We start from the raw sequence: 22500 nt of genomic DNA, 5'->3' as shown, positions 1-22500 counted from the left end.
GCTTATCTGTAAAAATGGAATATAAAGTGCATTAAGGATGACTAGTCCTAACCTCATGAAGAACTTTTGGCTTTTGCAGTTTTTATTTTGCTTGATACATATTTTCATTGACCTTTCGGTGTGCATCTCTCTGCTCTCCCAAAGGAATTTGACAACGTTACTTAAACGATTATGTGAATTAAACAGTTTTAAGTGGGGATGTTCATATGCTGTGCCCAGAGACCAACGATTATGAACAACAGCTTTTCATTATTGTTGACAATGAGGTTCTTCTGGAAGTAAGTTCATACAAACAGAGTCTTTCTGCTCTGTCTGGGGTACATTACATGGTTAACCTAGAGTATCTAAGAAAGCCAACATGTCTGCACTGAGTTTCTTGAGAGTATGTATTTAGCATTCGTCCAAAAAAAAATGCCTAGTATAGAAAAGGTGTCTCTACTCTTTTAGCTTAAAGTTAACAGCCTCTTATTACATGTATTAACAGTTGCACCACCACAGGAGCTTGAACTAACCTACATGCAGGGGTTTTGTTAGAAGCTGGGACCTGGGTACTAGCACCCGTCTACACTGAGTACAGTACCCACCATTGCTCAAAGGAGGTCTCAAGATCAAAAGCCAGACTATATATAGGGGTGCCCTCTCACTCTGTCACAAGGTCCCTTCTACTTTAAAACTTAATGGAAACCCTGACACGTAAACACACCTGAGTCCATTTCTTGACTTGTCGCACAACAGGTGAGAAGTAGAACAGAACATGCCCATGTCAGGCAAGGGTTAGGCAATTAACTCATACCATGTCAAACCATGTTATGTTATGAAGTAATTTGTACTATTACTAATGTTGTCAATTAAATTGTCACACTGGAACGTTTTCACAGGGCTGCCATAAAGAACGTTCACCTGTACCAGCTGTTAACCCTGAGCTCACATTGTGAAGGAAATGAAAACTAGAATCGGTTTTTTGATATATTGCAGGTGAAAATTTAATGACAGCCCTGTTTAATGCTGGTTTTTTGGGTGTGCATTGAATTAGTTCCATATCGGCTAAATTTTTTTGTTGGGATAGAAGTGATTAAGGAAAATGGACAGTGATCGATTTTAATTACAAAAATTGTTTTTGTGTAACACTTTCCACTTATTTCATTTCACTCACTTTAAGATCTACACCATCCACTCAAGAGAATTTCTATTGCATGTTAGTTTGTGCTTACAAGCTGTTTTCATTTCTATGGACTTATCTCATTTGCTAAATAGTTTGGCTGATTTTTTCATGCCGCATGACGTGCCGTAATTATTTTAGTGAAATTTAAATTAACAGAGTTGTTTTTGTGATTATGGCTTGTATGTATTGCCTTGTGTATGTATGTACAATGTACATATATTTCCTAAATTTGGAAAGCACATTATATGTTCATGGATTCTAAAAATCAACATGTTTATCCAACTAGAAGTATACATCTCTATTCAAAAATTGTCATTATTTGGTGAAGAACAGTCATTTTCTGTTTATACAAAATAATGAAAAGCAGCAAAATGATACTTCCCTCAAGACCTCTACTTCTTTAGAGCAGCAAGGAAACTATTACCCAAAGAACTCATCTTCTTTTGAAAAGAATCCTAAACCTTCTCTGGTGACGAAGAATCTAACGTGAAAGATCCTTCAACGAAGACATAGCTTTATGATTAAAAGAATAATTTATTCTTTTCGAAAGAATCTCGTGTTAGAGTCTGGTGTTTCGCTCTCTTTCATCTTCCACGATACAAAACAAAGACAGTCTTTTAACATTTGAAACTAATCCCGGATCAGTGCATTCAACAGCGACACAATCTGCTTTACATATCCACGTTACACAAATTCTAATCGAAAATCCGTGGCAACACTTGACAACACCGCCCGTTGGTAACATATTTAGCACAGATTTTTGTCCAGGCATATCGCTCCAACACGTCAAATTGTTCCTTTTTCAGTTCTAGGTTGGGATTAGGATGCGCTTTCTTGTTCCTCGAGAACGGAATAAAGTTTATTTTTGTGACTCATGTCTTTTATAACTTTCGCACATGACAAACCGCACGTTTGGAGGCATGTTCTGTGTTGTTATCATGGCGAGCAAACGAAGATATCAGGGCGTCTTGGATAACTTTTTCTCAGTTGTGTCCAAAAGGATAGGTTTTAATTAAGGTTTTGAAAATTTCTTTGAGCGTAATTTTATAACCTTTTGTTTGCATTTTTGACAAACATTCTTTATTAGATTTAAAAAAATTCTCACTTACAGAGCTTTCGCCCCCAATTAGCGAGGGCTATTCGAGGCGGGCAAAAAAGGAAAAATAAAAAAAAACCCAGACGTTCAAAAACAATTAAATTTTATTGTGAGAAGTTTTTTAAATATCAACAATATTGACTGCCACGTGAGTTGGATAAAGACACTTGGATCACTTCTACCTTTCGGAGTCAATTCGACCACAATATAATCCTCTTTGATGCAAAAACGATGACCTTCTTTTTTCTTACTATAGCTAAATGAATAAATTTGATCTAAAAATTCGTTGATGACAACCTCACTGGCGTGAACATTATTTCAGTACCCACCTTGCCTATGGGAGGCACGGTGGCCTCATGGTTAGTGCGCTCGACTCCGAATCGAGTGGTCCGGGTTCGGGGCCTGGCCGGGGACATTGCGTTGTGTTCTTGGGCAAGACACTTTACTTTACTCCTAGTCGCTTAATGCTACTGAAACCGGAGATAAGCGCCGGCCTGATGGGCCTGATGGGCCTTCTGGCTCGTGAGCAGTGACTTTACCTTTTTACCTTACCTATTCCTCCCTTCGCCATATATTTTTTCAGCCCCGCCCGTCAGGAACCCATCAAGTGGTGCCTCTATCTTTCATGCTGGCCTTGGAGCGATCCGTTTCCGGAGTATAGTTATTAATAGAACGCCTCTTGAGGGAGTTGCGAGGTTAAAAGCCCAATCAAAACAGAGCTATGACAGTGCTATTGTTTTACATCGTATAACCCAACAAACACGCATCAAAAACTGTTTTAAAATAAATATTCTCGGGAAAGGGTTGACTCAAGGAATAAGTGTAGATAGAAACTAAATTTGATGGGCTCCTGCGCTGGTTTAATATTATCCCTTTTGTTTTTCCAAGAAAGCTGAATAATTTAGTTTTCTTGGCCCCCCTACCGGGGGAGTTTCTTCGCTTACTTGCCCACAAAACTGACTAAATCCCCAGTTACCAAGGCATTAATATTTTGGATAGTTGCTTTTTTTAATGACAAAATGACTATTCCGGCTGATGATGAGTTTTACTTTGATCCATTCTCTCTTTTTTTTCTTGAAAAATACAGATTCGTGATTTAGTTTCATTCGGCTTACTCCTTAAACTTTGTTTTGTGGTATGGGAGGGTGTTGCTTGAAAAAAAATGTCGAAGTCTTCAGTTTTATCATTTTATGTATTGCTGTTTATAATAAACTAATCGAAAACAGTTTGATTGTGGTATTTTTTTCGTTAAGTCACAGACAGCCTTGAAGTGGTGTTTACTTCAATACCAGGTTGCTGTCAATGTAGGATTTCCATATATTACCTGCAAATTAATGTTGCATTGAAAATTCATCAACTTACAAGACTTCAATTCTTTTCATCCGGGTAATTTCGGAATCTTCATTGGCTTTCCTAGATATCAAAGTTTCTATTAGTGGCAACGTGCTATGTACCAGAGTGCACTACAAACCTACAGATTCTCACAGTTATTTGTTGTATTCATCGTCACATCCATCACATGTCAAGAACTCCATTTCTTATTCTCAATTTCGTAGACTTCGACGTCTAGGTAGTGATGACTCCGATTTTTCCAGCAACTCAAAGGAGATGGGCCAGTTCTTCGAAAAACGTGGCTATGGTCAAATTAAGCGGGCCATCATCGCGCCCAACAATTTGATCGACAGTCAGCACTACAAACGTCTCAAAAATCTAAGCGCACCGGTGGCTCATTTGGTTGAGCACCGGGCTGTCACGCAGGAGGTCGTGAGTTCAACTCCGCCCTGACCAACACTCAGGGTCTTTAAATAACTGAGGAGAAAGTGCTGCCTTTGTAACTACATCTACAAATGGTTAGACTTTCAAGTCTTCTCGGATAAGGACGATAAGCCGGAGGTCCCGTCTCACAACCCTTCAATGTTAATAATCCTGTGGGACGTAAAAGAACCGACACACTTGTCGCTAAGAGTAGGGAACGTAGTTCCCGGTGTTGTGGTCTGTTTTCTGTTGTGTATCATGGTTGGGAGGGTAAAAAAGGGGCCACAGTGATTGACGCAAGCTGTTGTGGCACTCTGCCAGCTTGACTGGCAAAGTTAATAAAAAAAGAATTCCATTCACCCTCACTTTCCATCCTCATAATCACGCAATCAAAAGTACCATTCTTAATAACTTTGAATTACTCCAAAATGATCCCACGACTGGTAGAATCTTTTCGCAACCTCCACTTATTTCATTCAAACGCGACAAAAACGTAGGCAACTTTTTAGTTAGAACCGCGCTCAAAACTAACGAGCAACCCGGCACTTGCAAAACTTTTCATTTCATTCTTAACACTAGCAAGATATCGGGATCTAAGCGATCTGTTAAGATCACCGATCGTTTCACATGTACCTCCGCAAATGTAATTTATTGCTTAACCTGTGCGTTATGCAATAAATTATACATTGGCCAGACAGGTGGACGACTAGGCGACCGATTCCGCGAACACCTTCGCGATGTTGAGAAGAATGACAAGGATGCATCTAAGCCAGTCGCTCGGCATTTTAATCTCCTTAACTACTCCAAAAAACACATGGCTATCTGCGGCCTTTCCCTACACCTAGGAACGACGGAAAGCCGCTAGAATCTGGAACAGCAATTTCTATTTTTCACGTTGCCATGTTACCACCAATAGCGTAGCTCCTATTCCACTATAAAAACTACGCATAACCCACAATTCCTTGATTCGCTCTGACGAAGGGCTAACGCTCGAAAGGTCAGCTTTTAGAATCTCTGTACGGTGGCCAATTTACATTAGCAACTCCGTTGATAAAACCACATTTTTGTATACAAGACTTAGCCCTCCTTCTATAAGACGAGCATCGCCTTGGTTATCCGTGATGGTTTAGATGGCATTTTGTTGCTTTTCATTCCACTATAAATGGAGAAAAGGCTGGACACAGGGTCACCGGACCAACTTTACTCAAAGCAAACAAATTCCCGAATGATCAACGAACCCGATCCAATTTGCAATCAGCTGATCCACGGACAATGTTTTGTCATGTTAATTTGTCCCGCTCGCCCCCAAAAAGGAATTGCAACTGCACAAGAATCGCTCACTTTAGTCTTTCCGAGCCGTTAACTTCGATATTAACCTACTACGAGATTCAAATGTAATGCAAGCTTAGCGACTGCATTTGTCTCACATAACAGCTTTACATAAGCTGAGTGGCGAACGTAAAAAATACCCGCGTCCCCACCCTAGCAAGTTGTGCTTTGTACAGCGGACGCTAACTGTTCAGTCCCTCGTGGGCTGCTTGCTTTTAGTATATGAGCCATATGCTTTTTACTGTCCCTTTCTTCCTACAGGAAAAACAAACAATATCGTCCCTTACCTTGACGCTCTCCAGTTCCGCAATGGTCCCTCGTTTGTGAATGCGAATCAAAGTTTTGGTTGGAATCAATTTTGCAGTTCTTACTCTGAACCTGAAAATGTGTCCACCATTCGTTTTGGCTGGGATTTACTGGGACTGAGAAGTTACTTATTTCAGAACCCTTCGAATTTTGATAAGCAGCAGTCACCTCCATCGGGCATGCGCAGTGCTGTTCCGTTAGGTGGTCTAGGTAAGCCATCCGATTTTAGTTTGAGGTTATTCAGCAGGAATAATGCTAGGAAAGTAAACTGTATTTAAGGTGGCTTGAACCATTCATTCGTTTTTTCCGAAAGATTTATAAGGTGAGGCCGTGGTCGCATTAGAGACGACTTGCAAAAACGTGTTCAACTCAATAATGCGATCCCTCATTTGGCGCTTTTTCAAAAATTTCAAAATCGGACAAAAACATCACAGACGCAGGTGTGCTTGGGTGGAGCTGACCACTTTTTCCAAATTTCGATAAAACAAGGAAGCCGCCGTCAAAGGTGACTGAAAAAAATTTTTACCGCTAAAATTCCGCCTGTGTGATTGACGTTTGCATTCTAACTTAATCGAAATGAGCCCGTAAATTTTATCTATCCATTTTATTTCAGGTCTTAAAATTCGATTTTTCCAGCCAAATTAAAAATTGGTTTGTAATGCGACCCGGCCCGAACTCAAAGTGATTATGCCAGGGAAGCTGGTTGCCAATGATAATTCCCACACATCTCCTTTCAGTCACAAAATCAAGAACCTTATCTCCCAGCATAACGGGTGTGCTTGGTTTCAGAAAACGTAACGGGATATTATCATTACCTCAGACTTCCCGCGGTGTATGGTCATTTTTTTTCGTTTCTGCCACAGGAAGTAATGTCTCGTGGAACATTATCTAGACCATGAAAAGCCTCTTCCATACAATTTCCGATGATATGCAAAGTTGTGTCATCAGCATAAGTTACTAGCTCGCCTTTGGTGATATCTGGAAGATCATTATTGTACGCGATAAACCTTGGTCCCAGCAGAGAGGGTGGGCCACAACATAGCTTATCTCTTACCTGTGAGTTCTATGAACTGTCGTCTGTTTTCCAGATAGCTGTTCATCCAATTGAGTAACATGGAGTCCACAATAAACTCCTCCCCTAAGATGAAATGAAACGCAGTTACACGGCTTTTTTCATGTTATTTCGAAAAAAATATTGTTCAAGAAGAAACTGTGATGCAAACCTTTGACCACAAAAAGGCGATTATCTTTATCTTCCAAGAAAGTACTTAAGTGTATGGAAAACTGCTTAGGCAGCAGAGGATAAACACGGAAGGGAGTGTTTAAATCATATTCAACGCCACAATTACAGGCAGATCATAATAATTATGCCTTTAAAAGCTCTTTTAATTATTCATCTCGCCATTTTACTCTGATGAAGGCAAACAGAGCGTTGCCGAAAATTTAGTTTTTTATACTTTTTTAGGTCGGATCCAACAATTTTTAAAGAATTGTTAATCATAATAATTATCCCTCAAAATTATTATGTCTTCTCGTTATTTTCCTTTTCTTTTAGGTACAGGATCCTTTGAACTCCGCGCAGATGGCTCCATTCACGAGTGGACTGTAGAGAACCAATCTCCTGCAGGCTCGGCCAAACTTAACTACGTAGCTCTGGATCTTGCTGTGTTTGGCGTCCGTGTTCAAACTGAGACCTCAAGCATCGCAAAACTTCTGCGTACCCACCCACCCAAGGGATACCCTGGTAAGGGAAGGGCTCGTGAATTCGCGAACTGCACAAACCCATTTCGTATTTTAGTATCGTTGCGCCCAGTGATATCTTTCAAGTTAACTCAATTCTTTAAATATTAGAAACACGAGATATTTCTATTGATGGTTTTTGTCAATGGCAGAGGTGAGAAATAGTACTACTTTATAATTAAACCTGCATTGGACGTCAGAACCTAAATGATTGACATTTTTCATCCTAAATAGGAGTCAGCTCCATGGCATATTCTGGTTCCTTCCCAGTCTCCAAATTAACGGTAAACGATCAACCCTTTGATGACCTCGAACTGGATCTTTTTGCTATCTCACCGTTGAAACCACGCGATTCCAAGTCGTCTACAACTCCAGCTGTTGCTTTTTCTTTGCGAATAAAAAATCCTACCGAGAATACGGTGCAAGTTTCATTTTTATTGAACTTACCGTTGGGCATTCAACCGGACACACAAAGACTTGGGAAGCCGTATGCCAGCTTTAAAGACCTGAATGCCACTCAGTGTGCAAACCTTTGTGTTCATGGACTGGAATGTATGTCATGGCAAGTGGTTACAGAAAACCAAACATGTCTTCTGTTTAACGACGTGCCCCTTCACGCCTGGAAACCGGGCATTACGTCCGGTCAAAAGAGCACGTGGACAACTCATGATTCAATGTTGACCCTTAACAGGCCTGGAAGCTATCCTCAAAGTGGTAACACTACTATTTTAACTGAGATGGGAGCCAGGTCTTCTTTTATGGTGAGCGACAGTTTTGCAGAAATCTGGAAGCAGTTTACTGAACACGGTTACCTGCCATTATCACAGAAATCACAAGAAAATGGATTCTATGGTGCTGCATCCGTAAGGAGCTCCATTAACTCTGGGGAGGAACAAACACTTACAGTGGTGCTTGGCTGGTTTTATCCCAATAGAGATTTCACGGGTACGGGTCAGGGGTCTGTTTCTCGAAAGTCCCGAAACATTTCGGGCTCTTTTCGGGTGTCACAATTCCCTCTGTATCTCATGAACGGAGGAATATTAAGTCATCAAACACAACAAATAGTTTGCTTTTTGTGATTTTCAAAACATGTCAAAAAAACTGCTTGTCCAAACAAGCGTATGGCAGTTTCGTAAATCGCTTCTAGAGCCCGAAAAGTTTACGGGACGTTCAAGAAACGGGCCTCAGGTTTGAGTACGGTGATTGATTTTTCGACAAGTTTTCTATTGTTCATCCAACTCAAAAGTTAGGAGTTATTGCTGATTTGCTTGATAATTACTGTCGAATATTTCAGCGTGGTGAACTGATAAATATGAAATGGATCCTCAACTCTTTAATTTTGATTTTTTTTTTAAGGGGAGATTCTTGGTAATTACTATGGCAACCTTTTCCAGTCCAGCGAGGAAGTATCTTTGTACTTCTCAAGTGAACTACCCTCCACTCTGGAAAGCATAACCGCGTGGCATGCCTCAATGATAGTCAGTAGTAATAGTAGCTCGGTCCAGACTCTGCCTGTTTGGTTGCAGGATGTCTTGGTCAACGGATTAAGTTTCTGGCGTAGTGGAATGTACTTTCGTGATGGAAGATGGCGACAGTATGAAGCCTTTGATTGCATTGATATTGATTCCGTACACAATGACTTTCAGCGAGAGATTCCTTATGTTTTGTTTTATCCCGATCTGGTCGAGAATGTCATGAGAGCCTGGGCAAAGTATCAGAGGCCAGATGGTCATATTTTGGAAACACTAGAGACTGGTTGTATGTCCCCGACATCAAAAATGGACAGGTGAGTCTGTTTTCGAGCGCACACTGTAAAACCTGTTTTGTGTTTAAGACAGATGAAACGTTTTTGCGCGGTTTAGCCAAAAACGTTTTAAAAAATGAGTTTCATAACACCCTGATGCCTTATGTTAAAGAACCCTATCTTGCAGAGCCGGCTTTGTTTTGTCAGCAAAGGCTTGTTGAAGCCTTAAATGTTTCAAACACGAGTCTTCCATTTTAAACGCAGAGTGTAAGTCCTCGTCCCTGGGAAATTTTATCACTCGTCACTCTCCCCAGCTCTCCATCACTTTTACTCTCCAAGATGGCGGCATTATCCCATTCGATCACCATCAAAATGCGCCTGCACTGCAGGCTAAAAGAATCCTATCGGAAGGAAAAGCAAGTGCGTTTCAGGTATTTCAGTTAGTAAGCATGTATTGATACAGGGAATTTAGCGCTGTCGCCTTCTTTCCTAGTGCTCCAGCAATTCAGCGAATCATGGGTGACGTCACTACAGTGTTTATTATAGAAACGTACCACATATACCAATGGACCAATAACAAGGAGTTCTTTGAAGACATGTGGCCACATGTGGTAAGGGCTATCGGCTGGATTATTGACACCGGAACAAATGGAACAGGGTTGCCTCACAGACAGCAATGCACTTACGATATTCTGTATATCAATATATACGATCACACAACATTCAACAGTTTCATGTATGTTTTGGCTTTGCGCGTGTCACAAGAGCTGTCGACAATTATGGGAGACACAGAATTATTGGAGAAAGTTACAAATGCGCTGGTAATCGCGTTGGATAAAATCTCGGAAGAATTATGGAGCAAAGAAGATGGATACTATCACGCTTGGTGGGATAAAAGGCTTGGTTCTCCGTCGTGGCTTATGAGTGATTCACTGTATGCACAAGTGTGGGCCTATACGCTGGGACTAGGACATTTGGATGATCCAAACAGGTAAGGATTTTACTCCCAAATTATAATTTTTAAAGCATGACCAATGAAAACTGTTTGCAGAGATCAACTCTTAGGTGTTTTATGTTAAAGGGCCCTGCATTTTAAATATGTTTTGTTTGTATTCGAATGAACACTTTCTGTCTCATTCGCAAGATGAATATACTTACTTGGATTATCCAGAAAGGTCAGGAATCCATCCACAGAATCTGATTTCGGGTAAAGATGATCGTGTCTAGTCTCCGCTCTGATAAATCACAGCAGGTTCGAAATAAAGGTATTAAACTTTAAGCCATTAACATACGAGGGGAAACAACAAAGTGTTTGTGGAAGATACGTAGGTAGATGGATTTTAAAAAAAGCTTTTGCGGGAGGAAAGGCCGACAAAACCCAAGGAAGGTGATCAATACTATAGGCCCGCAAGATCCCCCTCAACGGTCAGTAATATCACCCAGACCCACCCCAGGTTGTGAGAATAATATTACATAGTCAACCAGAATCCCACGCCTTTTGAAAAATTAAAGAAAAAAATAAAACGTATGGTTTGACACTATGAGGACAAAGAAGAAACAACTAACGGGTTGGCAAAGTTGAGACATTCACGCTTAAGGACATATTAACTACAATAAAGAAAGACCTCAGCTGTATTTCTAATTATACATATAACCACATGTTTTATTAATTTTAAATGGTGTAATATGGCAATTGCATGCCTCAAATGACCACCCCTTTAGAGGCCTTCGAGGTCCAAGGGAACAGTCACAAAAAATATATAAGATCCTCGCCGGAGGGTGACAGATTAAGAGGCGAATTCGAGAACGTGAACAAAAGACCATCAACTTGATCTCGTGGTTGGAGTGGGACTTGAACCCAGGAAACCCGGTAGTGTAAGCACTCCGCCACGTTGCCTTCCATAACTAACTCGTCCGCTGCAATAATGCTCAGCGCTTTTCGGTAACCCATTTTGTTTCTTAGAACCTTTTTTCCTCAGATTAGGGAGTTTAAGAGCGGAGGGGTTGGCGCAGTGGTAAGATCTCTGCCTTCCAACCCTAAGGTCCCGGGTTCCATTCCCGGTTCTGCCGAGACTGGAATATTTGGCGACCTTCTTTCCCGCTAAAGTTCACTCAGCTTTCCATCCTTCCGAGGTCGGTGAAATGAGTACCAGCATGCATGGACTGCTTAGAAGCGGCTGCAATTTGCGCCTGTATATGCTTCCAGTCCGCTGGGGGTAAATTGATCATTTTAAAGCGCCCTTGAGACGTTAGTGATAAGGGCGCTATATAAATGCACCACTTTACTTTACTTTAAACACGCGACGTTAATGAGCCACGGACGGCAACCGGAAATAAACATTTCTTATGCCAGGACAGTAGTTTTAACCTAATTATCTCTAACGGAGGAAAGATACTTAGCAATATAAAGGTGGTAGTGACAAGACAGGTTAAAAGGGAAAACAGCTCACTTCCGGTTGCCGTCCGCGGCTCAAAAACGTCGCATGCTTAATCTCACTGATATGTTTTTTCAAAAGTGGCTATTAAAGAGGGATAAATGGTTTGTCACAGTTTGGCTGTGCACCAAGCAAGGAAGGGGGATGGGTTTGACGTCATAAACTACATTGCATAGCTGTTGTGATGAACTGTCCGAATGCAGATTGGCTCGTGACGTCAACATTGAACCCACTGCGCCATGATTGATTGAAGATCAAATTACAAGAGACATTCCCAACATTGCGCGACTTTGCAAGAAACAAACTTTTAAAGAAACCCCGTATTCTCGGGATAATTGCAGCGGACATGTTTATGGAGATGATTGGCAATAGACCTTTTTACAAATAAGGCGGCCATTTTGATTTCTATTGTTTCGAAAGACATTATGGGATGCTCATGGGGCAAATTGATTTGTATCAAAATGGCCGCCGTATCGGTAAAAAGGTCTATTGAAAACTATACGACTATAAACATTATATTTACCTTTTACAGGATAATGTCGCATTTGTCAAAAGAACTTGAAATTAATGATACACCGTTTGGCCTTCGAGTTATGGCCACTGACCACCCGGTTAACAAAAGCGTTGGGTCGTGTCCCAAGGACATCTCTGTCAAAGAACTGGAGGAACTTATAACGAAACATGAATCTATTTGGATGGGAGGAAGTCCTGACTGGACAGCACTGCAGATTCACTTAGGTAAGCCAAGGAATGACAGATGTTAACTATTAAGGAATGTAATAAACACAATGACTCACAAATTGAAAAAAAAAAAAAAAAAAACAACAGAAAAAGAACAGTTTCGTTTCCGTCGGCATACCCTGGATGTCGGTTGCAAGATTTTTCAAATTCGAGAAATTCGTGAGGTTGGAAAACCAGAGCGTTTATGGCGTACCCAAGGAAAACGTCATAGAGGTCAACACCGTTTCGTAACCGAGGCTTCCTGTTATTTCCCAAGGTCGTTGTTCTTGTTATCATTCGTTTCCCAGTATTCTTTTTTTCTTGGATGAGGTGCGGTAGTATTCGCAGACAGACCATGAAATTTCCGTACTTGATATGTTTTTATCCTAAACACGTCTTGGTTTTCTGGTACTCATGCACACGATTCCTTGGTAATTTTAGGTATGGATCCTCAGAAAGCCTTACTTCAAGCACAGACAGCCATCGAACACGTGCGCTCCAACCTGAACGATCAATGGAATTTTCACGGCCTCTACTCAGGAGCTGGTTACGGATTAGACGGTCTTCCATGGCTCACCTCCCACTACACATTTCATATGGTGTTGTGGCATATCCCTTTTGCTATCTCAGGCCAGTTGTTTTCGGCACCTAATGCCACACTGAAATTTGACCCCAAGTTTTCTTGCCCGTATAAGATCTCTTTCTATACCCCATACGCTATTGGGACCTTAGAATGCGCCGTTATCAACCGAGGCGGTACTTTAACGAAGAAGTTCGAAATCATGTCCACCTCGGGTGATTTGTCCCTGCGATACCTTGAGGTCAGTGGGATTCCTTATCCCTCTGAAGTGAAGCTCAGACAAGGTAATCTGATCACGTGGTTCGCTAATTCAACAAAATACTAAAAAACAGCCAATTCTTTACAACATGGCGAAATAATATTACAGTTATTTACTTATTGGGCTAGTATTACGCTGATTAGAGACACAAAGGATACATTTCCAAGTTTAATGGGGGCATTCAACAAAACAACCACACAAAATATTGAGGTACTTTCTCATTTCTACCCTATAGACGAATTTGTAACAACGAACATGACGTCAATTCTTTTGGTGTAAGCTATGATTTGTTCTTACTTTAAAAAGCTTTTCTCCAGTGATTGCTCATCTTTTGCATGAGTCTATAATGTTGCATTTTGTACTTTTTTTGGCTTTTTTCTTATTTGTGCAAATTCGGTAAAATTCTTAAATGAATCATCTTCTCATCTCGAGGGATAGAGACGGATACTCGATGCCGTTCTTCAAAAAAGAACAACAACTAACTCCCCAAAAGTAAAATTGCAATTCCACAAATATCTCTCGCCTTCCTCAAAAATTCAATTTAAGAATATGAAGATGCCCCATTTCTAATCTGGGCAAAGAAGCGCAGAGTGAAAAAGACTACTTAAAGACATTATAAAAAGGCAGCAGATGCTGCTACTCGTTTGCAAGTAACTGATGTTCAAATAACGTCAGCGTAACCACAGGAATTGACCAAGAAAAAAAGGTTAACAACAGGAAGTGACGTATTATAATAATTGCCTTAAGCCGATGCAGACTCCCTTTTGTCATGATAATCGTCACACAACTCAACAGATGTTCGCCACGCAGAGATCACGTTTTTAAGCTGCACATTTTGCGGCAATTCGTCGAGTCCTTGAATTGGATCGTGTCCTTTGCTGTCGAGATGCCATTGTATATAGTCACACAAGCTAAGGAAAGAGATGATATGCTTGAATTAGTACTGGGTTACCTGTGCGAATGCTGATGTCTTAAACTTGATTGATTGTAAGTGGTGAGCCTAGTTTAAGGTTCGCTCTTTTTTGACTTGCAAGTCGCAGTATAGAGACTTGGGCCTCCTATATATCAAATGTATACAGTCAAAAAGTGTAGTCTTAAAGGGGGCAGTGTGATGCTTCATGTAGTATACCAGTTCTAATGTACCCTCCCCACCCTACTTATAAGTTGTGTAAAAGAGATACGCATGTGTAGCATAAAAGAGTGAGCACATGAAGATTATGAACGTTGTTAAATCTATTTATATATACTTAAACAGTGGATAGTTTGAAGGCGCGCTCTGATTGGCTACTCCGACCCCGCATATACTTTGCTATTCACCTCCGAGCAACTGGGGCGAGCAACTCGTGTCAATGGCTAGTGATGGATGTTTAGCCAGCCGAGAAGCGGCGAGGTAAAGATTACTAGGGAAGATTACTAGCGTGTTAAAATCCGTTTATTCCTTCGGAATCTGTGGGGATCCTACACTTCGACCGTGTTAGAGTCCCAAATTAATCTCTGGGAATAGAACTTTGCCCTTGTTCAAACATTTTCTTCGTTTTAGTTGAAAAACATGCCCGTCGATAAAAGCGGAAACTAGCAATAGATTTCTCAGAATGAGACGCGAATTTTTGTCAATCAATCTGCTCAGTAGTACAAATCCGCAACAACCACGAATTTACTGTTCAATCATCAAATTATTTTCGACACTCGAAATTAAAACCTAAAAGAACCACAAACAATCCTCCTAAAGCTGTCAGGTGTCTACAAGACAATCGGGGGGAGACTATTGCTTGACCATGTATCATCTTATTCTGTTTTCCCTGACAGTCTCAAAGAACAAGTGTTGTTCTCACAACACGACAACCTTCAATTCTTACGACCGATCACCCATTACAATAAGGTCTGCACTAACTGCAAGTAAAATACCTCATTTCCTCCTCCCCAGGTCTAGGCTCAACCCTAAGATTGAGCAGAATGAGTTCCAGTACTTCGCAAACAAAACGGTCCAAATCAACCCTAATCATCTTATTGCTGAATTTCACCATTTGTTTCGAAGGGATAACATGCTTGTAATTGTCTGGAATCTGTTCAAAGGGATCCTACAAAATGACGCAAACATCATCTGTATTGTAAACATGAATCAACAATGTTTTTTATGCGCCCACCAAAACAAAACGGTGGAGGAGTCTGAATGAGTAAAATATCTTAATGAACACAATGTGAAAAGGATTGGAACTTTAATTAAGTGTCTAGTCTCCTAGCGCTGGAGGACCAATTGGGGACACTGTAAACTGAGATCAACAAATTAACGCAAATCAAATCAAATGCTGGTTTTTGAGGAGCGGGGAAAACCGGAGTAGCAGGATAAAACCTCTCGGAGCAGAGTCGAGAACCAGCAAACTCAACCCACATTGGTTTTTGCTGGTGTTGACGGCTTGGTTGGACGGCTTGGTGGGTAAAGTTCATGAATTGCTCCATACGCTCCGGTCCGTGGATCGACCATAACTTATTTTTTTCCATTTTCCTACTTAAACCCTTCGTCATCTAGAGCATCTCTACGAAAAAAGGTATGCAATCTGGACGAATAGTAAGTTAATCACTGCCGAATACGTTCCTATTTGCCGCCATTGTAACGCAATAACCGCGTTAGTCTTACTCTTCTCGGTAAACAAGGGAATTGGCCATTTCCAAGTTCATGTCTGCCTCCTCTTCAAAGCGAGTCCAAGTGCGACGTTTTTGTGATCGTAATTAGTTTTACTTTACATATGAATGAAAACTAATTTTCATAAGAAAAACTTCGCACTTAGACTCGCTTTGAAGAGGAGGCAGACATGAACTCGGAAATGGCCTATTGCGACGTACATTCAGGAACACGTGGCTGCTGACATACATACATACATACATACATACATACACACTTAATTGACCGCTCCCCATAGGGGCTTTTCAAGGCCAATGAAACACAACGAACCGACAGAACAGAACAACAACTGTTAAGAATCCCAACTGGCTGGAGGCAAACCAGTTGGCTATTTACAAGTGCGGCTGGGAAGTTGAACCAGGGACTACCAGGATCAAATTCAACGAGCGGTCAGAGCGGGTCTTGAACCCGGGATCTCCGGATCTCAAGGCAAGCGCCCTGACCACTGGGCCACACTGCCTCCAGTGAACGAAACAACACGCTTTTCGAATTTACCACATAAACCTGCAATTTGAAAATTCCAGTTCTTCTGTGGAAGATGTGTCACACAAAAATATGGATTTTTAACTATGAAAACTCGTCCATCCCTTAAGTCGCATTTTTCTTGTAAATTCCGATATTGAAACGCTAAAAGATTTTTAAAACACATGTAAAAAAGCAAATGACGTTTCGGCGCTACGTTACGCCATTATCAAGTTAAAAAGTGAAAGAGTATAAGGTGCAATACGAATATATAAAATGTGAAACAATACGTAAAATATTTGCGGGTCCTTTGGGTAGAATTCCCAAGGTAAGAAACACAATAAGGAAAAAAGAAAAAGAGTAAATGTACGAAAGTGTCACGTAAACAGTTTGGCAGCTTGACAAGATGTGGTGGCACTCTAACAACTGAAGTCTACAGAAAACCAACCGACACAGGACTGCTAATCCATTTCCAAAGCCACGTCGACAGCAGATACAAGAAAGGCCTAGACAACACGATGGTTAACCGTGCGTACTGTCTATGTTCCACCAAAGAGGGCTTTGTAAAAGAATGCAACAAGTTACGCACCACGTTTTCAAAGCTTTGCTATCCAAAAAAAATTGTCGATTCCACCATATAAAAGTTCAGCCAGGAACCAGATAATGAAATACACACCGTGCCTTCAGCAGACCCATCTGTTTACACAGTATTGCCTTTTAAAGATCAGCGATCAGCCGATCGCGTACGCAAAGATATCTGTTCTCTGGGAACAAAGATCGATGTTAACGTAAAACCTGTCTTCACAAGCAGAAAACTGTCACAAACTCTGAGTGCCAAGGAAAACAAGCCCCCGATCGTCAACACTCAATGCGTTCTATACTTGTTCCAATGTGATTTGTGCGATGCAAATTATGTCGGGGTCACTGCCCGACACTTACATCAACGCATAAGTGAACACTGTTATTCAACCATCGGTAAACACCTTGAAACACAGCATGGCAACAACAGAACAAAGACTGGCCACCTTTTGAAAGGTTTGATTGCTTAGTCTACGAGGTGTTGTGTATAAAGGACTTCAAGCCTTCTCTTAACACGCAAGCCTACTCCATTCCTGCCAAACTGTTACGTGACACTTTCGTACATTTCTTCTTTTTCTTTTTTCCTTATGGTGTTTCGTACCTTGGAAATTATACCAATAAGACCCGAAAATATTTTACGTATTGTCTACACCTTACCCGTTTTCACTTTTAACGTGATAATGGCGTAACGTAGCGCCCAAACGTCGTTCCCTTTTTTAAATGCATTTTTAAAATCTTTTAGCGTTTAAATTCTATTCATTTTCTAAATTCCGATTTTCATGAGGATATGGAACATTTAAGCTCCTTACCTGGCCTCGTGTTATCAGAATTTTCGCTCTCTCCAGGGAAAGCAAGCGCCACAGGGCGATCACATGACGTAACTGACAACACTGCTGGGCCTACGAAGAGAACAAAGTCACAGTTCACACAAATTCATGGTGATTTGTTAATAAAGATGAACCATGGCCAAAAAATTTGGACATTTGAGCTCGCGCATAAAGCAAGTATGACACAGCAACTCGCTCGAAACAGAGGGACATTTTATGATATGGAAAGAATTATTAAGGAAGTCTTGTGATCTTTCTTATTCGTCATGTATGATCCTCGAGTCGGCTTGTACTTTGAGAATTGGTATCTTCTAAATAAACTATTTTAAACGCCAGCAAAAATATAAATACTTGCAATAGCACAAGAAATTTCAAACATGAAAATTAACTGCGCGCGCAATTCCCGCGAGATGCTCTTGTGCGAAGGCTTGAGACTGCTTTGAAGAACGATCGCAGGCTTAACTTTAAACTGCTGTCCTAGAAAACTGCAGGCTTAAAAAGCCTGGCTTTTGCTATTTGGTACCACATATGCAGATTTTTCGTGCGAGAACATAGCGCAAAGACAGAGAAATCGTTGCCTTCTTTACCAAGGAACGGAACTGCGCGACATGTCAACCTTTCTTCTCGGGACTTCTTTCATTGGGTACGGTTTTTAACAGCCGAAAGGAAAGGTAAATTTATAAGCGAATATCAGACTTTTATTTTCCAGATAGGGTTTTATCTGTATTTTATGACTCGAGTTGGGCGAATTATGTAGCGTCTAAAGATTTTTTTCCATTTCTTATCAAGTATGTCATCTTCCGATTCTTTCGTCAGTGATTTGTAAGGCCTTGACTGGATCTGAAGTTGCAAATTGATATCGTTCCGAGGGAAAGGTATGGAATTAATATGGCGCTGAAACGTCGTTGAATAATGCTCGATTTGGCAAACTAAAAAACAACTGTAATTGTTCTCGTATTTTCCGTAATTCCATCGCTTCTCATACAAAGCTTTGTAATTTTGTAGACCATTTTTATAATCGATTGGGAAAAGCCACTGTTGTGGTGCAGGCTCAAATGTCAAAAATGTCTGGCCAAGACGATGTGTTCGTCTTGTATCAGGACGCAAGTTTAACAACGGCTCTCGGGATTGGTTTAGGAAATACTAAATATATACAACTGAGGCAATGGACCCGAACATAAAAACAAAAAAAACGCTTACGACCTACTGAGCCAATTAAATTAGAGGTTACATCTAATTACTTAGCAAGGTTTGCCGCTATTTCTAATAACTTGAAATAGCTGGTGATGATGATCTAACAATCATACCGATTGCCTTCTTGAAACTTCATCCTTGCAATCCAGGCATTCTCTACTTGCACAAATCCCACAATACATCTCTTTACCCCCCTCCCCCCCAAAGTTTTCAAATTAATTGTTTGCAATTTCTCCTTGGAAATGAAGTTGTCCCAAGAGAAATCGAAAACAGAGCCTATGCAAATTTTTTTGGGGTAAAAGAGTTGTATTATGGGATTTGTGCAAGTAGAGAATTCTATTCTGGAATACTGGTATCCCTATGTTCTTTTAGCAGGAGCTTATGACTGAGAGCGTACAACTTCAATGTATTTGTCTAACAGCGTTTTCACAGATCGAGTTATTTTATGATTGATTTTCCTGCGAAACCAGACCTTTCTAGCAAATAATAAGTCTTGTATGAGAAATTTTTGCCCATGGGATTGAAAATGGTCACTCGTGCAAGCCAATCTCATTTAAAGTGCTACTATGATTAAAAAAAAAAATCACTTCCTTTTCTTTTCTTCAGAGTTTGAAGGTCTGTTTGCGTAACACCCGACTGGCAAAAATTTTGAGGTTTGACCTTTATCCGAAGACTATTTACTTTTAAGTGTAAGTTTTGGATTTCACCGTCCGTTATAACTCACGTTCAAAACTGACCGATTGGACCTCAGAGGGTTGGATCTACGGAATGTGATGTCACTTGCTCATGCACTAGCTTAAAACCTCAGCGTGTGAATGCAGCTTAACATATATGCAAAATCTGAAAGCCCGAAACTCCCATGCTGCATGTTAATTCAGCCGCGTACACACGCATTGGATTTTTAAACTTGTGAGTCTGCCGTCCGAAGATTTTGTCCTCGACAAAGCTCTCTCAAGATTTTAAAGTAAGTAATGGCGGACCATTAAATAGGAAAATTCCAGTTAAGATAAACAGGCGTCTTTTTTTAAATCAAGACTTAAAACTTGGGTCACTTAGTGTATAGCTAACAGTTTTGAAATCCAAAGAAAAAGAAGAATTGATTTTTTGGTCGTAGTATAGCTTGATCTGTGAAAATGCCTTTACTTAGAACAACAATAAAAGCAAGGTGACACACGCGAACACCAACCCGGTGTGACCAACACATCACGCATGCGCACAACCATTTCACCCGGTCAATGGTGTTAGCGTGTGTCACCTTGCTTTTGCTGTTGTTCTTTACGTACACCTGGTATTGAAGTTGTAGGATCCTGGATACGGGCTCCCACTGTTAGGTAAATACGTAACTGTTTCTTATTATTGTATTAGTTTTATCGTTTATCGAAAAATGATCCAGATACACTCGCCACATTAACCTTGGCTTTCAGTTCTAAGTTAAATTAGTTACCATTGTTAACACCTTAAGAACCTGCAAATGACAAGAGCGTGGCTGCGTAGAAAGTGTCGTCTTGTCAATTGGTAAACTAAGCCAAGAGTAACGTTAGTTAGGGTTCACACTGCAACCAGGTTGATGTTACTCTGGTTTGGAGAATTATGAATGTAGATTAAGAAAATTAATTCAAAGATCCAGTGTCTAGACAATACTGTCGAGTGTCTTCATCAGTCGAGGGAAGTTTGGGATCAAATGCGCAGGTTAAAAGTCATTATTACCTTCAGACTCCGAAGACTGTTTTGCTGAGGCATGCTTAGTACCCCTCCCAGGTACTCATTCAGTAACATATCGGGTTTCCCACCGGTGGAAGAAAGGAAACCAATGGCAATGTCCAGATGATACCCGTCACAGATGTCTGTGAGAGACCGGAGATCGGTTATGATTTGACGACTGCCGGCTGAACTTAACGGAATCTGTGCGGAAGCAAAATGTATGCAGTTTAGTTAGACTATATTTTCATTAATCCATAGGAAAAAGCCTTTCCATTCTCTTAAAATGCTCTCATACCTGAGGAACTTTGACTTTCACAGCAGCAAAAACGAAGTCCAGCTGAATCTCTCTGCTGAACGCAAACCTTTCATCCTGTAGTGAGAATTTTAAGCAAATTCAAAAAAAAAAAAATTTGATCAGGGAACCACCAAGAAGCCAAAGGCGCCTATGAATGGTAACTATTTCTAGAAGCGCGAGTCAGATTAAGCACACTCAATTTAAAATTCCCATAGCTTGACCAATCAAATTCTCCTTCCCAGATCCCATCGTTCTCTTAGCTGTTCGGGCCTTCGCACGAGAAAACGACGGGCTCTGGAGACATAGGAATTGCTGGTCCCAGATTCTAGGACTTTCTCGAATTCATACATGAATCGTCAATAGTACTAAACATGGCAGCACTCAGAAGCATTACATTCAAAGAGTCTTTATGTGAAACTTTAAGTGGCTTCAACTTAGCAAAATGTCGATTAGGCCGGAACAAGAAAACTCTCTAAACCTTCTATACAAATGTCTCAAAACATTGTTGATATCAAAACAGCGAAAGTAGATGCTGAGGACGAGAGGACATTATTAAAACTAAAACTATAAGTACCGTAATATAGTTTTTAACAGACAATCCAATCATATCGCACCAGCAGACCCCATTGCACCACCTCATCCCAGTTTTACTTCCGGTTCAAGAATTTAATGTTCGCAAGCTAACAAATGAAAAAAACTTGAATTTCCTATGTTTCCAATCCAGAGCCCTTCGTTTTTTACGTGAGAAGGCTCCGCCGGCTAAGAGATACGCTGGGATCTGGAAACGAGAATGGAAGAATTATTGTTTCAGATTTCATCTTCTTTTTAAACTCTCGGACGGTGGGGTTTGTCCGGCAGACTTTCTTTTTGGTCTCAGTTATATCCTTAGAGGGCTTATGATCAGCTTTTCGCCGCTTTTGGCGTTAGTTTATCACTGTTTACTGTATTCGTTGTAAGGGTTTTTTGGAAACCTTACCATTTATGTATCATCCTAACTCTGCTCGATTCCAGGCCTAACCCGTGCAAAACAACGTAAAAATACATGCCCTGCATGTTGCGAAGTGAAGCTGACATCTTCTTGTATACGGTTTTTACTTAACTCAAAGATAACGTATTTCTATTGATATCTAGGACCTATAGAGTTCGAGACTGTTATATGCCTGGGCACCAAACAACCAAAGAAAAGTATATACGTTCAGATTGGGGCCATTGGTGAACGAGCACTGAAGTTGTTGAAAAAAAACCATCCCAGAACCAAGCTGGGATTGTAAACTTTCTGAAAACAACTACTGAATACTATCTCAATGGATGTTCAGTGAAAAATAAAAAATTAAATGGAGTGGCTTTAGGTGTAACTCCGCTAAGGCCTTTGTTGTTGTTGCAATTCAAATGTAGAGTTTTCTTTTACCTAACTCGGGCCATGATTCTTACACAAGATAGTGTTTTCATAAGAATAGAGTTAAATTCACGTGAGCAAACGACTAGTATCTTTTTAACTCACTTTGAAATCAATCAGTGGTCTTCTCCCTATGAACCTGTCGATCAGCTGCCTTTCAAGAGCGTCCCAGTTGTACTGACCAATGTTCCCTTGCCCACCTCTAGTGAAGTAGTTACCCTGAGCTAAGATGAGAGGCAG

The 22500-nt window shown here is 40.6% G+C and overlaps 2 protein-coding genes across 2 annotated transcripts in view; one reads left to right on the top strand and one right to left on the bottom strand.

Moving 5' to 3' along the window:
- Positions 1 to 14344, top strand: part of LOC138020907 (uncharacterized) — a 21780-nt gene extending 7436 nt beyond the window's left edge. The window contains exons 2-8 of the mRNA XM_068867805.1: positions 5604 to 5858; positions 7204 to 7392; positions 7623 to 8333; positions 8745 to 9174; positions 9626 to 10123; positions 12100 to 12305; positions 12729 to 14344. Coding sequence (XP_068723906.1) covers positions 5604 to 5858; positions 7204 to 7392; positions 7623 to 8333; positions 8745 to 9174; positions 9626 to 10123; positions 12100 to 12305; positions 12729 to 13192 — 2753 coding nt within the window. The 3' untranslated portion in view covers positions 13193 to 14344. The remainder of the gene's footprint in view (positions 1 to 5603; positions 5859 to 7203; positions 7393 to 7622; positions 8334 to 8744; positions 9175 to 9625; positions 10124 to 12099; positions 12306 to 12728) is intronic.
- The window catches only part of LOC138020831 (E3 ubiquitin-protein ligase rnf213-alpha-like), a 500094-nt gene continuing 490875 nt past the window's right edge, over positions 13282 to 22500 (bottom strand). Inside the window, 5 exon segments of the mRNA XM_068867751.1 lie at positions 13282 to 14037; positions 15032 to 15204; positions 17657 to 17746; positions 20576 to 20770; positions 20865 to 20939. Coding sequence (XP_068723852.1) covers positions 13869 to 14037; positions 15032 to 15204; positions 17657 to 17746; positions 20576 to 20770; positions 20865 to 20939 — 702 coding nt within the window. The 3' untranslated portion in view covers positions 13282 to 13868.

The sequence above is a fragment of the Montipora capricornis genome, chromosome 2 (assembly GCF_036669925.1).
Source record: "Montipora capricornis isolate CH-2021 chromosome 2, ASM3666992v2, whole genome shotgun sequence".
NCBI lineage: Eukaryota > Metazoa > Cnidaria > Anthozoa > Scleractinia > Acroporidae > Montipora > Montipora capricornis.
This window is presented reverse-complemented; position numbering and strand designations above follow the sequence as displayed.